Genomic DNA, 25,831 nt, shown 5'->3' on the forward strand with positions numbered 1-25,831 from the left:
GGTACCTGAAATTAGTTGTGGAAAGTAAAGGCGGTTGGTCGTTGTGCTGGTCACCTGGCACCTTCGTAGACTATCGGCCATAGAAACAGATGACTTCTGCCTCATCTGCCCTATAGATCGAAAGGTCTGAAAAGGGTACCTTTACTTAATATAACATTAGGACATGATAGACACGAAAAAAAAAATATTAAAATTGTGTACAACAATACACTTGACTCTCGACTTCGGAAATAATACAATCCTCGAAGTTAGTATTTCACAATATTGATACTCCTTAGAAAAAAAATACAATGTTGTTATAACCCTGCCATGCACACCGCCATCCAAGTAGTGCAGTAGGTGCGCACTGTTAGAGACTTGACTAGGAAGTAATGCTGACATTGAAGAAGGTAACGAAGTTTCTCCCAAGTCTAGAGCTGATGAAGAAGCTATGCCCGAGGCAGACATTGTTATGTGTTTGTGACGGCTAGTGAATCTGTATTTATTGAGTCGCCTCAGTTCCATTTCTTTCAAAATATAGGCATGCTTATTACAGAACACAACACTTAATTTATACTTATTAAAAAAACAAAAAAAAATATTTAAAAAAAAAGACAATGCCTTATAAAACTTGTAGAGCGATTTTTTCTCTTAATAAGTAATGATAACTAAAACAATAATGGAACAAAAGGTGTCCATTTTGCCGTGATAACTTTTAAATGCGTTTATGAGAAAAAAAAGGTCCGACTTGAATTGGAAATCTATGGCTCAAGTCTCCCATTAAACTAATCTAAACACTGTGCCAGGGAAGTGCTTATGAAAATAGAAGGTTTATAGTTATCTATTTAGTTTTAAACTTTTAAGCAATTGCCTAATGGACCTCATTCACCAATCGTAAACAAACACCATTTAGCCACGTGATAATATTGATAAAACAACGAAAACAACGTATCACGTGACAGCCTTAGTGGATTACGTGATTTGTATAGAAGAGATAGAGAATCAGGTGGCTAAATGGTGTTTGTTTACGATTGGTGAATGAGGTCCATTCTCTACACAAAGTATAAAGGGGACTAATCCAGGTTATACCACCATATTTGTTAGTCATTTACAGTTTCTTTTCCTTGTTCTGATGTTTCGATAGAAAGATTGTCTAATTCTGTAGCCAAATTTAAATTACATTTTTTATACTGTTATATCTGGTGGTGGCGCGGATAGTGGTAGTGGTGTTGTTTGTATGTAACCTGTTGACACAAAATGACCCAGGCCAGTGCTAGACGAGCAGTCAACCATGACCTGTAGCGACGGACAACCGTGACGAGTTAAGTTGATACAGTGGTACAAGAGTATACGGCTGTGCGTGCGTTGCCAATTTTACAGTATTGTTTCTGATTTATTGGACATTAAAGTGTCACATATTTTAGAGCCCTGGGTTGTCAAGTTCTTTAAGTTAGTTGTCATGTGGAGCAGTTTGCAGAAAGGCTGGATAGTGAGGGTCTTTTAAACAATTATAACGGTCAAACTTTTTCCGTCTCAAAGACAATTTCCATCCAGTAGGACTGCTCGGGCCTTGCTTACCTTGGCCAAAGTCGAAACGGCATAATTATTTTTTTTTTTATTTCGACCCCATATGTTACTGTGCTGTATTTTTTAAGCCGACATATATAACAGATTATGAGAATAAAATTGATGTATTTCTAATGGGTCTAATGTTGTGGAAATACTTACCGACTACGAGGATTGTTTTCTGAGGTTGAGAGTCAATTGTATTTTTGTTCTACTATTTCTAAATCTACTATTTCGGGTGTTTTAGTGTCTAATTATATAGTCTAATATATATGGGCCTAGTGCTGATATTAAATTGTATTAAGTAAGCTTTACCCCTTTCAGACCTTGCGATCTATAGGGCAGATGGTGTAAAAGTCATCTGTTTCTATGACCGATGGTTAACGAGGGTGTCATGTGGCCAGCACAACGACAAGGCGCCTTTACTTTCCCCAACTGATGGGTGTAATCAGGGGCGTCCTTAAAATCTCGAAATTCAAAATCCCAGTCTACACTGAGAATCGAACACGAGATTCCTCGGTTCGGCATCCAAGTGTTTTATCACTCAGCCACCACGCCCCCTATATTGATTTAAAGGGATATAAGCTCCCTGAGTGTCTTGGAGTGCTTGCAAGTATTGTACAGTATTAGGGACCTAGTGATTTGAGCCTAGTGTTCTTTTGTGAAATTGCAGCCTACATTATCTCAAATATTGTTGCGTGAACCTCCAAGAGAACCTATTGCAGCTGATGTGCTAGAAGGAGTATGTGGGAATTTTCCCTGTGTGCTCAGCCTTTGGTCTCACTTGCAGCCTCTTTGGATACAAGCTATCGGTAATAGAGATAAAAATATGTGCATCGGCTTGGATCTTTACCTAACAGAAAATTGTTCAGTCAGGCAGATGAAGGCAAGCAGGACGCAAACATGTCTAGAGTTCCCATAGTCGTAGACTCAACTCTTAGGACAATTAGGAAGAAGTAATAACATGTTAAAGTTTCGTGTTTTTTTTTCATTTACTGCAAGTGGGAGAATTAGTTTGGTAGATTACAATCTAAATTGTTTAGAAACGGTTTCTATAATTGGAATTCATTCGTTTTTTTTAACCCAATCAATCACTAAACTCTATAAAAAAAGAAATTCATGACCTCTAACCTTTATTACATCTTAGATTCATTGTGCTTAACATTGTTTTTTTTTTCCACGTACACTTTTCATCTTCCTTGTTGAAGACATCCTTATAATTATTACTATTATTATTATAAGTTGTTTTGTTTTTTCTAAGAATGAAAAGCTCTAATGTGTTACATAAAAATGTTGAAAGCTAACGAAAAGAACGAGCATACATCTCAGTTATAATATAACAATTACGTTAACCACGGTGTTCTGTGTTTATTGGTCTGATTAGTCTTATGAACACTTTGGTTAAATTGAGCGTCGTAATAGCTAGTCAATTTAATTCCTGGAGAACTTTTTTTTTTCTGGAACTCGATTAGTTTCATTTTTTTGCGAACAGGCATGATTTTTTTTTCTCGGGGTAAAATGCGCCACATGTAAATGTGCGACGCGCCACTTTTGGCGCATGCATCATAAATGGCCATCCCTGATCTAGATGATGAGTGAAAATATTTGTACAGAAGCAAACGTCAAATTTTCACTAATAATTGTGATTTAAAAACAGGATTCGGGCCACATGAGGCTTTCTGTATATGCAGTGATGCGTAGCACTCATAGAACCTTTGCTCTCTCTCTCTCTCTGTCCTGTGTGTAGGCAGGCAGAGATGATCAGTTAGTAAATAGTTTTATTGTGGCTTTTATTATTATTATTGTAAGTGGTAAATGAGCGTCTGGTTTGGTACCTTGAGGGTGCCCGTCTTATTGCTCCAGAACAGGCTGGTTTCAGGGCTGGAATGTCCGCTTTAGACCAAGTCAACATCTTTGTGCAGAGCGTAGCAGATGGGTTCTAAAGGACCGAAAGCACATACGCAGTCTTCATTGACTTAAATCAGGCATATGATAAAGTATGGCGGCCTGGTTTGCTTCATAAGATAGCCGTGGGGGTGCGGGGACGGATATATTACTGGATTAAAGACTTCTTACAAGAGCGTACAATAAGAACAAGGATGTACGGAGAAGTCTCAGTGGAACCCAAGTACCTTGGTGTAACTTTAGATTGCAAACTAAAAAGTGTAAGCACATCCAGGAAGTTGCAAGAAAGGCCTCAGGGAAACTTTGCATTGTGCGGAAGCTGGCATCCACGAAGTGGGGAGCCCGAGCAGACATGCGCCGATCACTGTATTTGAGAGCAGCCCGATCACAGATACACTACAGCCTACCTGTGCAAATTTATGGCTCTAGGACAGCTCTTGAATAACCTGAATACAGTCCCAAGCACTAAGATTTGTCTGTGGAACCTTTAGGACAAGCCCAGTAATGAAATAATGACTAATGTAGGTCCACTAAACCTTAGGAAGGAAAGGTCAGTACTGACTTGGTTTGAGCGGTATAAAAGGCTGGATGAATACATATTAGGCATGCTGGAGAAGTGACGATTGAATCAAAAGTGCTTTAAATCAAATGTTACATGACATGTTCATGAGATCTAACCCCTACCCTCACCGCCCCCCACCCCCAGCGATGTTATTAAGAATAAGTGAAATTGAGTTTTCAGATTTTTATAATCACTCCAACTAAAAACAATCGACTTGCAAATTAAAATGGACACAATATTCAATTGACATGTTATCATGTATTTTAATTAAAAAACAACAAACAAATTGACGGCAGAAAAAATTAATAATAATAAAGAGGATGAATATAAAGGATTAATTTTTAGCTTTTAAATAAATATAAACTTAACAATAAATTAGCAATGTAAAAAAACAATTCTATTTTATTTTTATAATAAGCAAACATTTGTACACACACTAAATCATAACATAGACATATTTACATCGAAAGAGTTATGCACTCTGTCGTACAGTTAGCAAATAGTGTAAGCTCACTATTACAAACAACAGAATAGGAAGTAACCAACGGTACAAGGCATAAAGAAGGCAATACTGTCAACATACAAATAACATCTAATAGTATGCTAAAACACCCCCCCCCCTGCATACAATACACTCTTTACTATGCTCCCACCACAGCAGAAATGATTGACAGAGTTAATTGTTTAAAATACAAGGTTTGAGCTACTTACTGTTACAATGTCTCGTATTACCTTGTTAACTCTTCATGAGTAGAATGGGCACGGATTTTGAAAACGGCTCTAACAATTTTCCTAGAAATTCGCCAGTTTATTATATCCTTAGGGGGAAACAAATTACTAGCTAATTGGGATTGGCCACATAGTGAAAACTCTGGTTAGACCGTTATATTTTAAAAAAATATAATCATCTTAAAATTAAATTAGGTTTACATATATTCTTATTCTTTGAACAACGGCCAGTCAAAATAAACAAAATAAATACATTTTAGCAGTCAAACACAAGCTAAGCTGGAATATAGCAGTCAAACACAATCTAATCTGGAATCTAGCAGTCAAACACAAGCTAAGCTGGAATATAGCAGTCAAACACAAGCTAAGCTGGAATATAGCAGTCAAACACAAGCTAAGCTGGAATCTAGCAGTCAAACACAAGCTAAGCTGGAATCTAGCAGTCAAACACAAGCTAAGCTGGAATCTAGTTGTCAACGGATATGTTCAGAACAACAATGTCAAACAAAAATACCAACACAGTATTGAGAAGAGGATTTCTTTGACAAGCTCTTACAAAGACAGTTCCCATTTCCAACACAGTATTCGTGTCAAGACAAGAGACATGGACTTCTTTGACAAGCTCTTACAAAGACAGTTCCCATTTCAAACTCAGTATTCGTGTCAAGACAAGAGACGTGGACTTCTTTGACAAGCTATTACAAAGACAGTTCCCATTTCAAACACAGTATTCGTGTCAAGACAAGAGACGTGGACTTCTTTGACAAGCTCTTACAAAGACAGTTCCCATTTCCAACACAGTATTCGTGTCAAGACAAGAGACGTGGACTTCTTTGACAAGCTCTTACAAAGACAGTTCCCATTTCAAACACAGTATTCGTGTCAAGACAAGAGACGTGGACTTCTTTGACAAGCTCTTACAAAGACAGTTCCCATTTCCAACACAGTATTCGTGTCAAGACAAGAGACATGGACTTCTTTGACAAGCTCTTACAAAGACAGTTCCCATTTCAAACTCAGTATTCGTGTCAAGACAAGAGACGTGGACTTCTTTGACAAGCTATTACAAAGACAGTTCCCATTTCAAACACAGTATTCGTGTCAAGACAAGAGACGTGGACTTCTTTGACAAGCTCTTACAAAGATAGTTCCCTTTTCAAAGTAATTTAATAAAACCTAGTTGTTAAAATTTGTAATCAAATATTACAATATGTGTCTAGAAAACACATAATGGCTAAACTTTATGGTAAATTTATTCGTGCATTAACATTCACATCTCTATTCTCAAATGGTTAATGGGAAAGCAATGCAATGTCATTCAGTTTGTATAGATTGAACTATGGAAATATCGACTTTTAATCGATGCTCAATAATAAGGTTAAAATGAATGAAGTAGTATTTGAAGTACAATATAGCAAAAACGAAGATGGGTTCTCTAAAAAAACTTACTTTACAGTACTCAATACCCAAACTTAAAGATATATTAGGTTCTGGATTGAGTGATATTAGAATTAAATCTACATAGCAGTGAAAAAAAAAAAGGGAAACTATATATAATAAAAAAATAACACAGTTCGGTTTCATAGTTGTTCTACATTTCAATCTCACACTATTTAAGAATGTATCTATTTCAAGGTATTTCTCGTTCAGTATTCCTTGATATTCAATGACCAGCAGCTAATGTACAGAGTTCGGTGACAACAATGGTTAGATGTTGTTTTAACTGGCTGGCTGTAAGTGTTGTTTGATGTTCGCATTATCCACAATATCTGCTGCCTTCCCATCTCAATTGATTTAACATTTTTATGAAGATCTCCTCCACACAAAATGTACCACAAAAAGATCAAGAGATCTCCATAATGAAACCTCTTAATATGTTGGGTGCCAAGATTTTTTTCCTTCAATAAATACTATATATTAGTGTGCATATTTTTCAATATTTACATTTAGATTAGATTTTTGACATAAGCTGATATCAATCTTCACATCCATCGTAATAATGGCAACGAATCTGTAGGTCTATTTCTCCGGGGATTAAATGTCAGAGATTCGTGTCTGTGAATAGTGAAGCTTCAGAACATATCTGATCCTCTTATTCTGGATGATGCTAAGAGATTGCTCTTTGCTCTCAGTACAATGACCTAAAACAGTTAGATTCAACTGAGTGGTGTAGTGTGGTCAGCCTCCAATGGCTGCTGGTGCTCCTCTTCGTTCCAAGCTGAGTGTTCTGATATGACCGTGGGAACAGAGTAGATTACCTTGCTGGAGCTCTTCTGCCTGCTTGTGTTGTGGTGGTGGTTCTTCGTCACGTCTGGAAGAATGATACCGTTGCTGGCTAATGTTCTAAGGGGTCTCTCGGTAGCATGTAACCAATACGTCTCCATGTAACCTTTGCCCTATGAACAAAACAATACAATCAAATAATTATCGTATTTTTGGAGTCTGTCGGCGTATTCAAATAATGTATAGTGAGTTTTCAGTTTGGAAATAAGTAAAGGAAGTATAATTGTTTTCAAGAACATTTAATAACCCTTAAGGGAAATAAGAAATATTTTTTCATTAGATTTCCAAACAATGTAATTTGTATATTCAGATTCCCGAATTCCTAGATCCGGTGTTTGCAAAATGCTACAATTATGACATTTTGATAGTGTTACACTTCTCTCCCTTGTTAATAACTCAAGACATTGAAGCAGAAAGTCTGAGACCACTAAGAATAAGGCTGAGATCTACTTCTTTGATCAATACATTCGTTAATGACATTTCTAACCACTAAGAATAGGGCTGAGATCTACTTCTTTGATCAATACATTCGTTAATGACATTTCTTTCTTGAATAGAAAACCACGTGACCCAGATATATATCTATATCGAAATGATTAAAGTCGAGGTTCTCAACCCCCTTACATACTCCACGGGCTGACAAATGGGGGAGTGCTAGGGCTTCATTTTCTTTATAGAACCTCTTACATATCATATTGGTAGTAGCAAAATAAACTTGCAGTGTCAAATTTAATTCTAGTAATAAAGTTCCTTTCTATTGTTAAGTCAAGGATGCAGAAACACTGAAATGTAAGTGCCATGATAGAAAGGCAGTACTAAGTAAAGATCTAGATTCAGGAGCTCGATAGTGTCAAGAGAAACTCCTCATTTTGTGTGTGAGAGAAAAAGAGAGAGAGAGAGAGAGAGAGAGAGAGAGAGGAGTAAATTATTTCGGGAAACATCATCTCACGGATGATTGTTAATGGGATCAGTGATAGATTGATTGGTCGAAAACACGGTTAAAGACAGATCGATGTATAATTTTCGTCCGAGACATAGACACATATATAGCTTTCACGATCAGGATACGAACAAAAATTAGAGAAAAAATAGCGAAACTTGAATCAGATCAACATAGAGTATTAAGACTCTACGTTTACTGGTGTAACTCTGTCTCTACTACGGAATTAGCGATACATGAATTTCAGTTATTTGTCGATTAAGATTAAGATTTATATAATTGTTTTTGTTTAGAGCATTTTCATCCTTGTAGCTTTCTCAATGCGCTATGATCCTATCACTTGTCTGGACAGTTGGGAAAGGGAGGAGGAAGGAGAACTTCAGAGGGGATATCTGCGTGAGAATGACCGTGATCACTCTTTAAATGCATTTTTTAAAAGTTGTACACTTGATTTCAAACTCAGGGCTCAAGCCTCCTCAAGGGGACTAATTCAACTTATACCACCACATCTGTCAAGTTTCATTTCTTTAATTCCAGAGTGAGTTGATATAAGCATTGTAAAAAAAAAATATTACTAGAAATATGGCCGTTACTGCTATTACAAGCTATCTAATATTTAAATGTTAATTATGATAGCGCTCATTGTGCCACTCTTTTTTTGTAATAAAACAAATTTTAAAGAGAAACAATTAACCTTTTATTGGGCCTACCTTAATTTCAACGACACCTCTTTTTTCAGTAATAAATCCTGTGATTTTCATTAACAAATTGTTCATGGCATCACTGATGTGGATCTTGTTAGCTGTCAGGTAGACAAAACATACACACACAAATTGTTTATTTAATTGGCTTGGTCAGAAAAGTGTACTTTAGTCTAAGAATTTTTAATCCCACTGCCTACAAGATGAACCATATAGTTCTGGAACTGAATGATGCCACAGTTTATCTTTGTGGAGTCTATGCTGTGGCTGCCCGATATGTGGTGAGCGTTGGTGTATATCTTTGGCAAAAGAATTATTAGCTCATTGGTTACATTCGGGAAACTCCAGTTTGACCGTTATAATTTTTCAAAGTATAATAAATTTGGCTTTAGGTCTAGCAGGGGCGTAGCCAGGAATTTTCCATAGTTAGGGGTCCGGAGGGAGGCTTGAACTCTTTGGAGGCCGCTACATTTTACGTAATATTTCATTTTTAATGTAAAAAAAACACTAATTTTGGGCACCCCCCCCCTCAAGTCGGGGACCGGGGGGGGGTCAAATTCTCCCCCCTCCTCCCCCCACCCTAGCTACGCCACTGAGATCTAGATAATCTTTATGTTGAACAGACATAGACCTATATCATAGGTTATCCTCCCATATAGTTCCTAAACATTAAGTGTTCAATAAATAAATAGGCGGTCAGGAACATTGTGTGTACCGTCTTGTAAGTCTAGATCTATAGGCCCATCATTAGAAGTTTAGAAACTCTGCTAGATTTATACATTCACTAAACCAGGACTTTTTCTCAAAAAGTTAGTGGTAAAAACGTTCCATTAAAAAAAACAACAACAACATAACATTCATTATTTAGCCTATTACGAGCACAATAATTGTGCTATAAGCTGGCTAATAGAGGGATAGCCTTTTTAAATTTTTAATACCGGTAATTATTATTTATAGTTTACTTGTGAAAGAAACGTTTTGAAACTGATAAGTTCAACTAACTAGATTTCCAAAGTCATTATATCTAACTGCTAACTGGATCTCAAAACATCTATTAATGTCATTAAATTTAACTGGATCTCAACATTTCCATTGATGTCATTATATCTAACTGCTAACTGGATCTCAAAACATCTATTAATGTCATTATATTTAACTGGATCTCAACATTTCCATTAATTTCATTATATCTAAGTGAATTTAACTAGGTATCGAAAATGTTTAACTTCCAAATGTTTATTTAACTGGATCTGAAGTCTCATGTTCATTTTCTGAAACAGTTTTTCTGAGCATAATGCAAGTGACAGTAAAATCGCACTAGGTTAACAATCAAATCAATCAACCGATCAAGCTCCAATTAATCAGCCGTCCCGCTTCATACTTAGACCCCCCCCCCTCCCCCCCCACCCCAAAAATAAAAAAAAAATAAAACTAAATAAATAAAACCCGGACAATAAAATGAGATAACCTACGCTCGCCGTGGGACTCCATGCGGCTTGCTGTATTGACCGTGTCACCAAACAGGCAGTATCTTGGCATCTTGTTTCCAACGACACCGGCCACCGCAGAACCTGCAGACGAGATAAATGGCTAGAACAAATGTCTCTTGTCATTAATTGACATGGGCAATATCAGATATCCTGGAAATAATTCAGCAATGTTTTGGTTGTTTTTTTTACGTATGTGCCGTCATTAAGATCATTCAGTAGCGTCTCTAGTCCGCAAATCCGAGTGACCGAGTCACTGGAAATGACACTGTAGACACTTGTAAGACCCTCTTCAGTCAGAACACTCTGTTCAATCAGGCCGGTGAGAGGGAGCTCTTTTTCGCTTTTGCTGGCCTAGAGACTTTCAAGAGTCTATGGCTCAACTCTACCAGACAGTTTCAAATTGGCGGCTTTATCTTGCTTACGTTATCAAGAATATGAAAACATGAAGAGAAGTGGGCAGCACCCCACATGGCATGGTTCGCTGAATTATGTGGGCATCTATTCAAGAATTCTCCATTCCCAAAAAAAAAAATAGGGCTAACGTTGCTGAGCCATAAATTCTATTTATTTCAAAAACGTCTGCGAATGCAAGAGGAAACTGAAACCCGAGTCAGATAACCAGAACCCGAAACCCAACCTGCACCTTAGACACACATACAGACGCACACACTGGCCTGACCTACCACAATGGCAACCAATTCTTAGCTGTATTGTCCTATGCGGCATGTGAGGAATGGTAAAGTCTACGGTTGTCCTGAGGAGTTCTATGGCCATCAGAGAGATCTCAGCGCAGTGGTTGTTGCCATTTCTAAAGATAAGACAGAAGAAATAGAAACAATCGTTATCCATCATGGTGAAGATTTCAGAAGGATAATTGCAAAATGCCAAATGTAATTATCGATCTTGTCAAATGCTGGAGTAGAAAAAACAATTCTATATTTATTTTAAAAAAAAACATCATGAAAAAGAAGTTTACAGTTTTTTAATGTAATTTGTTTTTCTTTTTCGTGTTGATAATGAGTCTGGGAGAAATAATAATACAAGATGAAATAACAATAGTTTGTCTAATGCTAAAGCTCAGACTGTTAACCGCATTATCGTCAAGTAGGGTAGGCATGCGTCATTGTCCTCTAGATACGCAAACAATTACGAAAGTCATGTGTCATTGTTCTCTGAATAGACAAGCAATTAAGAAAGTCATGTGTCATTGTTCCCATAATAGACAGACAAGCTCACGATAGCAAATAATAATTAGAAGGGTAATGCGTCGTTAACAGCATTGGCTGACCATTGTCCCCATTTAATGACAGTCTCATAAGACCAGTTCCCCTGACATGTAAATTAGAATCGATTACTGCTATTTTATTAAAGCGATTACGTCAATTTGTTCTTGGCTGAGTAAATAATTTTGAATTGTATATATCATTCTTTGATTCCCAAGAGACATTCCAGATTTAACCCTATCTAAATATTTCGTAAAAGCTTTATTCTCATTAAAACATTGATCAAGAATACGATTGGAGAGTAAGGAAAGAGAAGCCAAGTCTCGTTTTCTTTTTGACACTATCCCAGACTTCCATTTCGACAGGAAGTCACATGCTATCGTCCAACAAGGAGAAACACGTGATCAATGCTCGACCTCAGGTTTTTTGGGTGTTTTTTGTTTGTGTCCAGGGCTTTTGGAAGAGAGGCTCTGAACCTATCAAACCCTCGCTCATCTTAATGAAAACGAAACAATCAACTACCAAAGTTTTATAAATATCACCCCGCAATCTCAACCAGCCCCTCAATGCTGTGACATTGACATTTACTTTGGATGTACTTCGACCGTACAAGTTAAAATTTGTCTTAAACACAACACGCATAGCAACACATTCAGTTTGAGATCCACAAAGCTTAAATCGTAACCTCTAATTGTGTTATGACGGTTCAAGCGATATCCTAAGACTGACCTGTTGGGCAAGCCACTGACCACCATGTAGGCGTCTCCAATGGTCTCCACTTTATACACATCATAATGGTCCAGAATATCATCGAATACTTGATACAATTTGTTCAGTAACACTACAACCTGTCCAAATTAATGTTACAAATACTTGATACAATTTGTTCTGTAACACTACAACCTGTCCAAATTAATGTTACAAATACTTGATACAATTTGTTCTGTAACACTACAACCTGTCCAAATTAATGTTACAAATACTTGCATGGCATGTACTCAGTCATTATGAGGGAATAATATTAAAAATAGTATTTTAAAAGTTTTTTGGATGGAGGGGTTTGAAGAGGAAACCCCTTCAAAAAATGCTAACAAAAATCCAAAGATCAAAAGCATGTCTTAGGATTCTTTAAGATACTTCAACTCTTTCCTTCTTAATGCGATTCGAGCGAAATAATAATAATGGTCAGAGTCATTTTTACACAACTTTATAAACAGAAATTACAAATACAAAAGTGGCCTAGAGACATTAAGAAAACAGGGAGCGAAAGAAAATTCCTATTACGTTTAATGTTACAGTTGAATTCAACCAGGATTCCTTTTCGGGGGAGGGGAATAGGGCGGCGTAGAAAAATTGTCTTTTTTTTAATTTTAAAGTTCATTAGTTATTAACATAAAACTTATAGCACTATACGTTGAATAAAGGAGGTAGCGTCTTTAAAAAATATGTTGTCTGTTGTTCTTGTTTTGTTGTTTTCAAAATGAAAAGACTGTACAGAAAGATAGTTGGTGTTGATCTGCCACTCGTTCAAACCTTGTCTATAGAAGCACTCATCTCCAAACAAATCTTTCGTGTCTTGTAATGTAAACGCCTAAGGGAATTTTATTCACACCTGTTTCTGTTGAACATTTCAATACTTTTGGAAATTTTCTAAATGAGAATTCGTACCAACCTGGAGTGGGGTACTTGCAGCCGATAATCTCGTGAAACCGACTATATCACTGAAAAACAGGGTTACCTGGAACCAAAAAATACAATATTTAGAAGCTAGTACAGTAGTTGTAAAAACAACCTATTGTTTCCGAAATAGAAAGTACATTGTGTGCTTTATTAAGTAGCAATACATAACTTAAAGAGTGCACACATATTGGTATCTCTTCATTCGTAAAACAGATCCACGTTTTGTTTCTCAGTCTAAGTTATGTTTATTTCTGTCTACAATTAATGCTGCACGATGTAATCATTGCAACAGCAGAGAAACAAATGAAAACAAAATTGTAATAAAGTTCCAATCCGTTTCCCTGTGACAAAGAACTTTCAACTGTTATTTCAATTAGTTTCGGAGCTTTGATAGATCTTGTTTACCCAGACAGCTCAATTACAGAAGAAAATAAGGAAAAATAATCGAAAACAAAGAGTCAATTGTTGTAAACGTTTTTAAATCTTGACTAAGTTAGACAACTGGACATTGCAACAAAAAAAAAAACACCAAAAAGTTCAGTACTATTATTATCAGATGAATTGAACTACATCGAGACAGCTGCGACACGTCGTTAGTGTAGGCCTACTCCTTATTCACACTGCTGAAATCTATATTTCGTTCATTCTTAAAAACATAATCACAAGTGACATCTATGGTCTTATATTTCATTAGAACAATTACAGAACTCTGCAAGTGTATCTGTAGTTAAGAAAGACATTAGACTTCAAAACGATCACATAAATCTGCAAGTGTATCTTTAGCTATAATAGGCTTTAAATTTTAATAAGTTCTATTTTTTCATGGTGTATGAGCCATCGTATTTTTTTTTCAAATAAAACTACGTCGTCTTAATAAACTTCAAGGTGAAAATAGATATAAATAGTTGTTTTTTTTAATGTATCCGGTGTAAAAAATGCAGGAAGTGTTGATGAGCTATGTTTTTAAGTGGCCCCCGAAAGGAGAAAAGACGCTATCAGTTTAGTGTGGAATGTCTGTCCGTCTGTCCGTCACGTTTTGATCTCGTAAACTAGAAAAGATATTAACAATCCGACATCATCATATTTAAGTCCTTTCAAAGTTCTGATGCAACGGCTACTTATTTCTTTTCTGAAAGTGAAATATTTAATTTTTAAAATCAACTATGCAAGCTGTTTTTTCATACAAATACACCATTTTAACAACTATTCACTATTAATAGTAACAAACACAGGAGGCTATTTAGTAAGAGAGATTACTGCTTATCATATTCTTAACATATTTATGCAAACGGTTTAAGATTTTTTGTGAAAAAATATTTTTTAATGTATTGCTATGTTATGCAAGTTATGTCACACTATTACTACATTTACAAAAAAAAAATGGTTACTATTTTTTTCAAAGAGAAAAAATCTATTTAATATGCATATAATTGGAACATAATTTAAAACAACAATAAATAAGTAGTTTTTCATATTATCGCGTGAACTGCAGCACAACACAGTAAGAGTAAGACATCTAACTAAGGATTTTTTTATTTTTGTTTTTTACGAAATGTTTTTTTTTTCCTGAGGCTTTGAATAAAAGATTGGCCTTATACAAAACAATTAGATCAATAAGATAATTATTATATGAAATCACTTAGGCCAGGTTCACATCTAACTTCACCTTCACTTTCACCTATCCCTTGGTCTGATGGACCGTTGGGGCACCATACAAGATCTGTCAACCTTCTTTCACCATTCTTCTCTGTCATTTACCTTTGATAGAGTTTCATTCTGATATTCTGTTTAAAAATATTGAAACATGTCTTTTTACCTGCCTAGGTGGATCTCTTCGGGGGCCGTTTTGAGTTTGTGTTTTCACACAAACTGTCGTTGTATTCTTGTGTTTTTTTTTTCAAGTATTACGTTTTTAATACTCATTATGATATACTATATAACACTGCAGAATCAAATTTTGTAACCTCTACCCTTTGTAACTTATATTTAGTTCGCAATACTGAAGTTGGATTTAGTGTCTTTGTCAACATTTATTTTATTGTGTAAAAATCTCCAATAGTAAATTATTCATGTTTCATGGATGCTGTTTAGATTTTCGCAATCGATCTATGGTCCACGTTTACTCATCCGATCAAAAGCGTTGCGTGTGTTTAAAGTCAAATTCAGACTTTTTATCTGTTAGTGCCTTGTAATATTTTTTTTTTCATTTTTATTATTTTTTTTTGTCTCTCTAAACTCTAACCACTAAAAAGTATTGATTTATTTTAAAATTTGTGGGGATATGATACAATCATGAGCTTACCCTATCATTAACAAAATGTATTGGGTCCAAACAAGGTATTCACATTGACAAATTTACATGACTCGTAAGTGACTCGTTAAAAAAAGAATCAATACAACAAACTAAAGATAATATGAACATTCTGATTGGATGTACGCCTAGACTTACACACACACACACACACACGCACGCACGCACGTAGACGTAAATCTGCACGCTCATTCCCATAGTAACCTCTAGATATTTAAAACAAATATTTTTTTTTTAAGTATAAACAAAGCTTTTGAAAAGAAAAAAAATATTCATTCTTTTGAACCCACCATTTCGTAGTATTCCGCATTGACAGTTTTGTGCATCTTGAGCTGTTGTGCGACTGACTTGGGTAACATCTGATACAGCAGACTGTCAGAGCGCTGCTTCTCAATGTTCAACTGATGAGATTTATGGGAAGCTTCAATGGCGTAGTTCTAAAGGAAAGATAATTGTATGAGATAAGATGGGATGGCTAGGACTCAACAAAATAGAAATCTAAATTAACTATTTATTAGATAATTTTCTTTCTTTCGCATAAAAACATCCCAATAAATTCTCTCCCTCTCTCTCTCTTTCTTTCACTTCCCCTCTGTCTATCGCTCCCCCCCCCTCCCCATTTCCAAATCTACGTGTTTCATTATTGTCTATTTCTTGAGACCAAGCCAGATTGTTGCCAGTCAAATATCTACCATCGAATAAAGAGATATTGAAATATTGTAAACCCCCCCCCCCCCCTTTCATCATAGGAGCATGGTGGCTGGGTTCTACTCTCGGATTAAGACTGAGATATTGGACTTTGAATTTTTCAGGTCGACCCTGAGTCCACCCAAAGGTCATCTGTTTCTATGGCCGAAGGCTAAAGAGGGTGTCACGTGGTCAGCACATCGACAAACAGCCTTTCGTTTTTCTCCAACAAATGTGAGGTCATTAAAAGTTGGATGGACTCTAAAAATCCAGAATTAAAAAATCCAAATCTTCATTAGGATTCGAACCCGAGACACCTCAACCACCACGCCCCATGAATTGAGTATTAGAGTGAGTTTTAAATAGCTTATAGACGCACGTGTACAAAGTGTAAGTACTTGTTGCTCATATTCTCTTTATTGAACCTATTTTTGCGTTAACACTATTTCAGAAGAACTTTTCTCCCCTCGCACCAATGGAACCATCGCAACCGTTATCTCAAGGTGTCTCACCTGTATGGACATGGTCAAGGTATGCATGAGTTTGACCAAAATGGGGGTCATGATAAGTACGCAGATGAAGACCATGCAGGCTACCACCATCATGTTGATGGACGTAGTGATCTCGACGTCCACTTTGGTCAGTACCTGGAAATAAAGTCACGAATTCTTCATTTATAGTTCCCTTATAAGGGTGGCCCAAGGAAAGTAATCCATCTCAAACATCATGTAGGGGCCTCAATCTGATTTGGAAGAGACCAATAGCCTTCCACCTCGTTTGTCAATCATCCTTCTGTGCAATATCAGGTCACTCCAGCTGTTTCCATTTCAGATTGAGAAGTTTGGATATTTGAGGTTGGCTACTTTTTCCGTAGGCCACCCTGTACTTAAGTAGACTATGACTATGAACATCTTTGCAGTAATTCTGTGCGTAGTAAAGAATGAATAAAATCCAAAGACGAATATATTTTATAATACAAACTCTTAATTTTCACTTATTATCCGTATCCCTACGCAAAGTGGGCCCCGCGAGATCCGTTTCGCATTGAACCCCACAATGGTTAAGTCCGGCCCTGCTATTTAGTGGCAGATGAATACAGAGTATATTACTTGTTCTCTATCTATGACTTCTTGATCACAATGGTTATGTCCGGCCCTGCTATTTAGTGACGGATGAATACTAATTGTTCTCCCCCCCCCCCCCCCTCTTTTTTTTTCGCCTCTAAAATTACGTGGAGTAACTCCAGTCGGTCCGACATGCAGAAATAAAAGAGTGATCTTTCCATTACTTGATGTCCAAACTCTTTTTCATACAAAGTACGATTTGGGCTCAATGGCTGAAATTCATTTTTTTCTAAATTACCGAAGTTAACTGCCGATGATACTGAAGTTTATTATTGTAAAAATATGTTGTTTGAATTTCTTTAAAAAAAAATGTAGGCTTCCTTTGTTTTATCTAAACATTCTCTGCATTCTTCAGTACATGGTTGAACTTTAAGAGAAGAAGACAAACAACCGATGGCACAGTTTGCGGATTAATAGACATGGCAAGTGGTGGCAGACGCCCTTTCTTTCAATTACCTTCTTACTGAGTGCTCTGTTGATTCGTGCAATCAGGTTGAAGTATTCCATCACACTTTTGTGAAACTTGCGACCTTTTTCTGCACTCGCGTTGGGGTAATGGTTTACCTGAAGACATGAGTCAAATAGTTTACGTGTTTGATATCTGAACTCATTAGAATAGACTAGCAAGGGGGGGGGTTCATGAAATACTAGCGGGCTTATAGGTAGATATCGTGTTTATCTTTATAACAGAGTGATTTTATTTACAATTATTTTATTAGATATCATTTTCTTTCCTCGACCCACTTTCGATCTACATTACATCTTTATTGATAAATAATAGTGTTTTTTAAAATGGCTATTGCTTTACCAAGACCTTCTCCGAAGTTTCCGCTAAGTTTTTCAGATACAGATACTGATAAAGAAATAAAGAAAGGTTTTACATGTTAAAAAGATGAATTGGTTGTTTTGAAAACAAAGATCATCTTTTGAAGTAACAGGTGCACACATAGGCCTACATACTGTTTTTATAGCCAATACTTTTGTCTTTGTATCCACCAGTACTCCTCATTGTCGTAATGCAAAGAAATTACATTTTAAGCGTCTGAAGTATCTGAATTTACAGACTATAAGCAAAATATTTGATTTATGCTAATGATACAGAATAAAAACAAGTGATTAGTTTGTATTCAAAGCAGACAGTGAGTTACTTAGATTTGACTTGATGTTCACTGTTTCATATACTACATGGAAACAGCTTCAGTGGTCTTGTATAAATTGTTTAGTCAAGTCTTGTAAAGAAATGACTTATTAACTTTACTTTACAAGAAAAGGGGGGGGGGGGAGAATATTCCATTTTTTATTATTATTATTTTGTTTGCCTTTTTCTTTTTTGCGTTTTTTTTTTTGGGGGGGGGGGTGTAACTGTAATAATAATGTCCAGGTCTTCAATTCTAAAGATTAAAGATTTGGTTTGTTCTTGTTTTGTTAGCAACAATGAATAATTGTGCAAAGTTTCAACTTCATCTAAAAATGGGAAATGGGAGAAATGTGTTCAAATCTGTACCTGACAGACAGACGGACAGACAGTGTGTGTTAAGCTTTGTAAAGAACAAAATAAAGCATTATTTCAAAATGCAAGAGAACAAAAGAAAGACTTTGTAATATATTTCTTGCAAACAAAAATTCTAACATCACTATGATATATATAAATATATTCTTGTCTTTTTTGTTTGTTTGTTTGTTTGTGTGTGCGTGTGTGTGTATGTGTGTGTGTGTGTGTGTGAGAGAGAGAGAGAGAGAGAGAGAGTCATGCCAAATGAAAACTACTAGTACATAATTAGGTTATGCCCATTCTTCAAACCTGACTCTATTTATTTTTTATCGCTAAACTAAAAATAACCTATAACGCCCTATGACAGTCATGTGTGTCAATGGTTGCCTGTACCTACATAGATGTAGATCTTTTTTGTTTTCTATAGATTCTGAAATTTGCCAAACATCTTACCGTCCAGGCGGCCCGGTATTCTTTCAAGTTTTGGCAGGCCTCAGCATTGGTCACGTTAAACTCGGTGTACATTTCTTCAGCGTAAGGAGAGAACAAAATGGCGATCTCAATGTATTCATGCGCAGTGACGTCTTCATCTCTGAGTAAGTTATAGTCTTCCAAAGTTAGGTTTCCGTTCTGGGGAAGGTCAAAGCAAAACAAAGTTATAAATTCAATGGTCTCCATTTCGTCACATCTGAAGGTTTAACATGGTAAGAAGGAACTAGTCAGTGAGAAGAAAGTAACGACATCTAGGGACTAGTCAGTGAGAAGAAAGTAACGACATCTAGGGACTAGTCAGTGAGAAGAAAGTAACGACGTCTAGGGACTAGTCAGTGAGAAGAAAGTAACGACGTCTAGGGACTAGTCAGTGAGAAGAAAGTAACGACGTCTAGGGACTAGTCAGTGAGAAGAAAGTAACGACATCTAGGGACTAGTCAGTGAGAAGAAAGTAACGACGTCTAGGGACTAGTCAGTGAGAAGAAAGTAACGACGTCTAGGGACTAGTCAGTGAGAAGAAAGTAACGACATCTAGGGACTAGTCAGTGAGAAGAAAGTAACGACGTCTAGGGACTAGTCAGTGAGAAGAAAGTAACGACATCTAGGGACTAGTCAGTGAGAAGAAAGTAACGACGTCTAGGGACTAGTCAGTGAGAAGAAAGTAACGACATCTAGGGACTAGTCAGTGAGAAGAAAGTAACGACATCTAGGGACTAGTCAGTGAGAAGAAAGTAACGACGTCTAGGGACTAGTCAGTGAGAAGAAAGTAACGACATCTAGGGACTAGTCAGTGAGAAGAAAGTAACGACATCTAGGGACTAGTCAGTGAGAAGAAAGTAACGACATCTAGGGACTAGTCAGTGAGAAGAAAGTAACGACATCTAGGGACTAGTCAGTGAGAAGAAAGTAACGACGTCTAGGGACTAGTCAGTGAGAAGAAAGTAACGACATCTAGGGACTAGTCAGTGAGAAGAAAGTAACGACGTCTAGGGACTAGTCAGTGAGAAGAAAGTAACGACGTCTAGGGACTAGTCAGTGAGAAGAAAGAACTCATCATCTAATGATAGGGGAACTTTGGACAGAGGGGGGTGGTGAAGAGCCAATCTCTTATTCGGTGGATTAGGTAAGGTTTGGGGGGTGGTCCAAATTTGAAAATTCCCCCGTGCCCCGATTCGAGGGGGTCCCCCACTAGTGTCCGAAATGTGTTTTTAAATTAAATATTAAGTCATTATCTCATGTCGTGATGTCGAATGTCAAAATGCAGGCGCCCTTAGAGAAGGTCAAGCTCCCCGAGTCCCTAAATCCCTAGCTACGACACAACTCTTATTCCTGGATTCTGAGGAAGTCCTTCCATTTAATAAAGCGTCTTCGGGGGCTTTTGTCGCGACTATTTGCTTGCATACGTCGAGGAGTAGTGATAGGTTATTGAGTACAGATATATTAATGAAAAAATAAACTATTAATATTAAAGTTAATGTAATATTAATGAAAATAATGAAAAACAAAAGACGACTGAAAGAGGTTTAAGAATAGGATGATAAAAAAATAATTTGTTTGACTTCCTCTTTCTTTAGTATTTCTTTCTAGCGAAAATTACAAGAATCTGAAGAGAATATAAGACTTCATTTTAAAGAACTAAATAATGAGTAACATCCTGTCAATATTTGAACTGATAATAAAGGAAAGTTGGGGCTGCGTAGTTGTAGGTGAACCAACCACTCGATGAACTGATAATAAAGGAAAGTTGGGGCTGCGTAGTTGTAGGTGAACCAACCACTCGATGAACTGATAATAAAGGAAAGTTGGGGCTGCGTAGTTGTAGGTGAACCAACCACTCGATGAACTGATAATAAAGGAAAGTTGGGGCTGCGTAGTTGTAGGTGAACCAACCACTCGATGAACTGATAATAAAGGAAAGTTGGGGCTGCGTAGTTGTAGGTGAACCAACCACTCGATGAACTGATAATAAAGGAAAGTTGGGGCTGCGTAGTTGTAGGTGAACCAACCACTCGATGAACTGATAATAAAGGAAAGTTGGGGCTGCGTAGTTATGGGTGAACCAACCACTCGATGAACTGATAATAAAGGAAAGTTGGGGCTGCGTAGTTGTAGGTGAACCAACCACTCGATGAACTGATAATAAAGGAAAGTTGGGGCTGCGTAGTTGTAGGTGAACCAACCATTCGATGAACTGATAATAAAGGAAAGTTGGGGCTGCGTAGTTGTGGGTGAACCAACCATTCGATGAACTGATAATAAAGGAAAGTTGGGGCTGCGTTTTGCGCCCTACGTCTCACTTCTCGATCAAGGGATAGGCGATGCTGTCAACTAAAAGCGCTCCACATATAAATAGACTAAACAATGGCAGAAGTGTGTCATGCTTGATTCTTGTGATTGTGACAGGGAATCAAGACATACCTTGACATTTATCTTAGTTCTGTCATGGTTAAAATGTATAGGGTTCCATTCCTATTTCAGCACGCAAGTTCAAGTTCTTTTTAAAGCAACGACCTAGATCTAAGCTCACCTCAAAGAAAGTGATTCCAATAGACAGGAGAACACCGACACTCTCCTGTGCCTTGAGGAGCATTTTGTAGGTTACATAATCTTGCCAGACGCTGCCATGGTTCATGTCTTTGGCCAGACCCATCAGCACTTTCAGAAAACAGTTGGTGAAACCGCTACAGGAAAAGTTTAGGAGAGTTCTCATTCAGGGATATCACACAATAGATACGAGTTTTAAATACGTTACTAGTAACTACGTATATTCAGAGAGAGAGAGAGAGAGAGAAAGTGTTGAGAGAAATAGAGAGATAAAGAGTATGAAAAAGACAGAAAACGGCAGGGAGAAAAAAGAGAGAGGTTGGGATGTATACCTCTCTCTTTCTCTCTCTCTTTCTCTCTCTCTATGTGTTAAAACAATGCCTTTAACAAAAACAAGAAAGAAAAAAAAACACGCCTCACAACTACATTAACACATACACACAGATTCAGAATGACTTCTCGTGATATTATCACAAACGAACGGCTAGTTATCTAAAAGGCTCGCAGCTGGTTTGTTAGGGAGAAGTTCAGAAGTGTAGACTAAAAGGTGGCGACTAGATTACTTTCTGAAATAGGCTCCACACACGCACACACATTTTATTGAAGCCAGCCCCATCCCTACCCCAACCACAGACAGAAAGATATAAAAAAAATAAAAAATAAATAAAACGTTAGCAAGTAATCAATAAATTTTTTTTTACAAATCTAGATCTTCTCGTGTAGCAATGTTGTAGTAAGTCCAAGTCAGCTACTTCAGTGTCGACTGAGACTCTGTGTTGAGTTCAATCCAATAAATACATACAACAATAAATATTAATCTCCATGTCCAGATAAGTTTAACAAATCGTTTGGACATTCCAGACAACTTTAGACCATGCGTGGCGACAAGAATGAAAATAATAGGCACCCCCTATGTATTTAGCATATGTCGGTTAACTTGAATAAAGAGGCAGCGCGCCAAGTCACTAGTAACTGCGAGTTTTCCGAAACTGGCTTCCATCTTGAATGTTGTTCTCCATTAAATTTTGTTCCCCGTTTCATCATAAAAATGTAATTATTTCTTGGAGGCCGTAGTCAGATAATTGAAATGTCAAGTCCAAACAGGCCATTTCTAAAGTAGGACAGTGAAAGAGAGGAGATACTAGAGTCTATTTCTTTCACTCACCCACAGTCCCACATCGACGACCCGTTGTAACCCTTCCCAAAGCTGGCAGGGTATAATAGATAAACTTGTAGTTCTGATGTGGGCTTTCTGTTTCTTGATATAAATATTGGAAGAGAATCAAGAGATATGTTAATCTTTTTTGTTGTTGTTTTTTTCTCATTATCTTCATTTGTGAATAAGAATTTCAAGAGTATGTTTGAAATCATGAATTATAAATCCATACAAGTGCTCCTTCTTCCATAGTGGAATTAGAGAATTGATATTTGATAGTTTGGTTTTTTGTCACATCGGCACAATTTAGGCCATGTCATGCACTATTAGAAAATAGGTTGCCTGAATCAGCCTGGAAACCAAAGACTTATCAGCTTTTAAGTCAATGCAATTAACATGGATGACTAGATTGACACAGGAATGTGCGTAGGATGTAATTATCTTATTTTTTGAAGAAACGTCTGTAATTTATAAGATAAGATAAATACTGCATCTTTCCTGGTCCTCTTATGTTTTATTGGAACTACAACTTTTGTCTTCTTTAAAAGTAAAACACATGCAGACATATACTGTCATATCCAGACATATACTGTCATATACACTCACTCATTGGCCTCCTTCAGTCGTAGAACGACTATGGTTCATCTCGAACATTTTTTGATATGGCTGTGGAGCCCTATTTTGGAGAGAAAATCCCGTTCACATATATAGCATGTCAAGGTGGCTTTCGCTTTGGTGGTAGAGGAGCTGGCCATTTTTCGTGCGGCACGCTTTTTTTCATGAGTTGAGGCCCATGTTTTCTCGCTGTCTATAGCTTTCTTGGTCACCGTCTCTCTCTAACTAGTGCGGTCTAAGGCTATGTCTTCCCAGTGGTCAGTATCAATGTTCACTGATTTTAAATTTCTTTTTATCACATCAATGTAACGGAGGTGGGGGTGACCAGTTTTTCTAGAGCCAGTCGAAAGTTGCCCATACAGAATCATTTTCGGGATGCGGTTGTCCTCCATCCAGCGAACATGTCCGAGCAGGCGCAGGCGGCGTTGCCTGAGGACCGTAAAGATGCTTGTGAGGATCACAGTATTACACACTTTTTTTTTAAATTCCATGTCATATACAGACATACAGTACAGAGAGACGACTTCATTTAATAGTATGTATTTTGAACTATGTAGTATGTACACGGCATTTGTTGCTTTAAAACGCAGGCTGGTTAATACACTGCCCAAATGGCAGCCTCGCCAAGCCAATGACCAGGGTAGGAGAACAAGGAAAGAAATTAGAAATTACAATGCTGTTTCTTACACTTGTATCATGAATTATATGTGCAGAATCAGTTGAAAACTAAGCATATTTGTTTTGAACACGTGACTAGTCGTCCCTTCTTATTTTACGGCTTGCTATTTTCATGATAGTGAAAGTGTAGTTTGTAGTACGTAGTGACACGTGAGCTTATGTGCTGTGAAGGGACTGTAAGGTGGCCAGACACCTGCACGCTCAAAGGAGGATAGAAATGAGGACAGGAGGACAAAGTTTTACGAAGGAAGACCAAACAAAAATCACGTACCGCGCAAAGAGGACTTCTATATACGTTTTCTCGGGATTGTACAAGAAAAATGTCTGTCAAACAGTCTGTTTCTTACTGGACAGTTTAACAGTCTGTTTCTCTGTCACTTGACAGTTTAACAGTCTGTTTCTCTCTCGCTTGACAGTTTAACAGTCTGTTTCTCTCTCACTTGACAGTTTAACAGTCTGTTTCTCACTCACTGGTCACTGGGACCCGCAATTTCAAAGTTAGCATTATTCCGGAGGATGCAAAAGAAAAAGTCACAGATATTCCTTTGTAGAGTCTTGAATAAACAAAGACTTTTTCTTATTTTCGTGGAAGAGGTTGTTAAAAAACTTTCGATGATTTCTGAGTGAATAATTTAAATCGGTAGCCAAGAACTAGAAAGCCGGACACTTAAGGTGAATGCCTGCTTGACGGAGCCCTCTCCTTTTGTCTGGTAAACCGAAATGACATTCCATGACAAAATCGAAGTGACACGAATGCTGATACTTAATGGACGTGAGGGCAAAGAAAATAAGCAAAATAAAAACAAAAAGTGAATATCCGTGTTTGTTTGTTTGTTTAAGGAATCGATTTTTTCCCTGTTCACCCTTTATTTTTATTTATGTCTGAACCTTTGAGTCCCTCTTCTGAAAGCATCGTTAAGCTCTGAAACTCAAAGAGTGTTGACCCAGCCGTTATCATGAATCACTTGAATCCCACAAACCAGTGAGATGAGACCGTATGGCCGAGTACTTTCAAATGTTGTGAGGTGAGATCTCAAGATTTTGTCTCTTGATGTAAGCTTCACAGTGCGCTGATGAGTTGATTTGTAAACAGCAAACCAAATTTAAAACAATACTACTCGGCACAAATTTAAGCAGTTATAAGTAGTAGTAATAAAAATCATTTTTAATTGAGTAAAAAATACGATCGTTAATTATTTTTAAAAATTCATCTAAAGAGCAATAACATTTTTTAATGAGTCATAAATATTTTTTTTATTTAAATTAGTTAGACCTGTTTAGAAACTACTATTTTTTTTAAATTGCTTAAAAATAAAATAACCAGGGATGGACCGTACATCATGGAACTATTGTAAGCATAATTTCCAAAAGATATTGTAGATAGATGCATTCCTGAAAATCTTGAACACTAAGACAGTATGTCTTGCTTATATTGCTGGTGTAGAAGTTTTACGAGCATAAAACGTCACGTGATCATAATTTACAACGCAAGGTTAGTCCTAGTTCTTAATGTGTAGTTCGCCATGCAAAAGGCCAGTCCGTGTGGTGGGTAGTTTGGTCAGCAGTCAAGTGAGATAAGACCAAGAGGGTAAAGAAGGGAGGACAGCTGAAGAGATTCATTCATGTTGTGATGGTCAGTGTTCCCTGAGATCAATAAATACCCTCGACAGTTTC

At 37.0% G+C, this 25,831-nt stretch overlaps 1 protein-coding gene across 2 annotated transcripts in view; it reads right to left on the minus strand.

Annotated features, from left to right (window-relative positions):
- Positions 1-6,891: 6,891 nt before the first annotated feature.
- Positions 6,892-25,831, minus strand: part of LOC106061188 (uncharacterized) — an 89,975-nt gene continuing 71,035 nt past the window's right edge. For both annotated transcript variants that reach the window (XM_056008768.1, XM_056008767.1), the window contains exons 7-17: positions 21,692-21,845; positions 19,126-19,302; positions 17,637-17,744; positions 16,569-16,703; positions 15,660-15,806; positions 13,051-13,116; positions 12,108-12,226; positions 10,839-10,963; positions 10,138-10,236; positions 8,675-8,766; positions 6,892-7,137 (exon numbers count right to left, since the gene is read on the minus strand). In XM_056008768.1, the coding sequence (XP_055864743.1) occupies positions 6,898-7,137; positions 8,675-8,766; positions 10,138-10,236; positions 10,839-10,963; positions 12,108-12,226; positions 13,051-13,116; positions 15,660-15,806; positions 16,569-16,703; positions 17,637-17,744; positions 19,126-19,302; positions 21,692-21,845 (1,462 nt within the window). In that variant the 3' untranslated portion in view covers positions 6,892-6,897. The remainder of the gene's footprint in view (positions 7,138-8,674; positions 8,767-10,137; positions 10,237-10,838; positions 10,964-12,107; positions 12,227-13,050; positions 13,117-15,659; positions 15,807-16,568; positions 16,704-17,636; positions 17,745-19,125; positions 19,303-21,691; positions 21,846-25,831) is intronic.

The sequence above is a fragment of the Biomphalaria glabrata genome, chromosome 13 (genome assembly GCF_947242115.1).
Source record: "Biomphalaria glabrata chromosome 13, xgBioGlab47.1, whole genome shotgun sequence".
In the NCBI taxonomy this organism is placed as follows: Eukaryota; Metazoa; Mollusca; class Gastropoda; family Planorbidae; genus Biomphalaria; species Biomphalaria glabrata.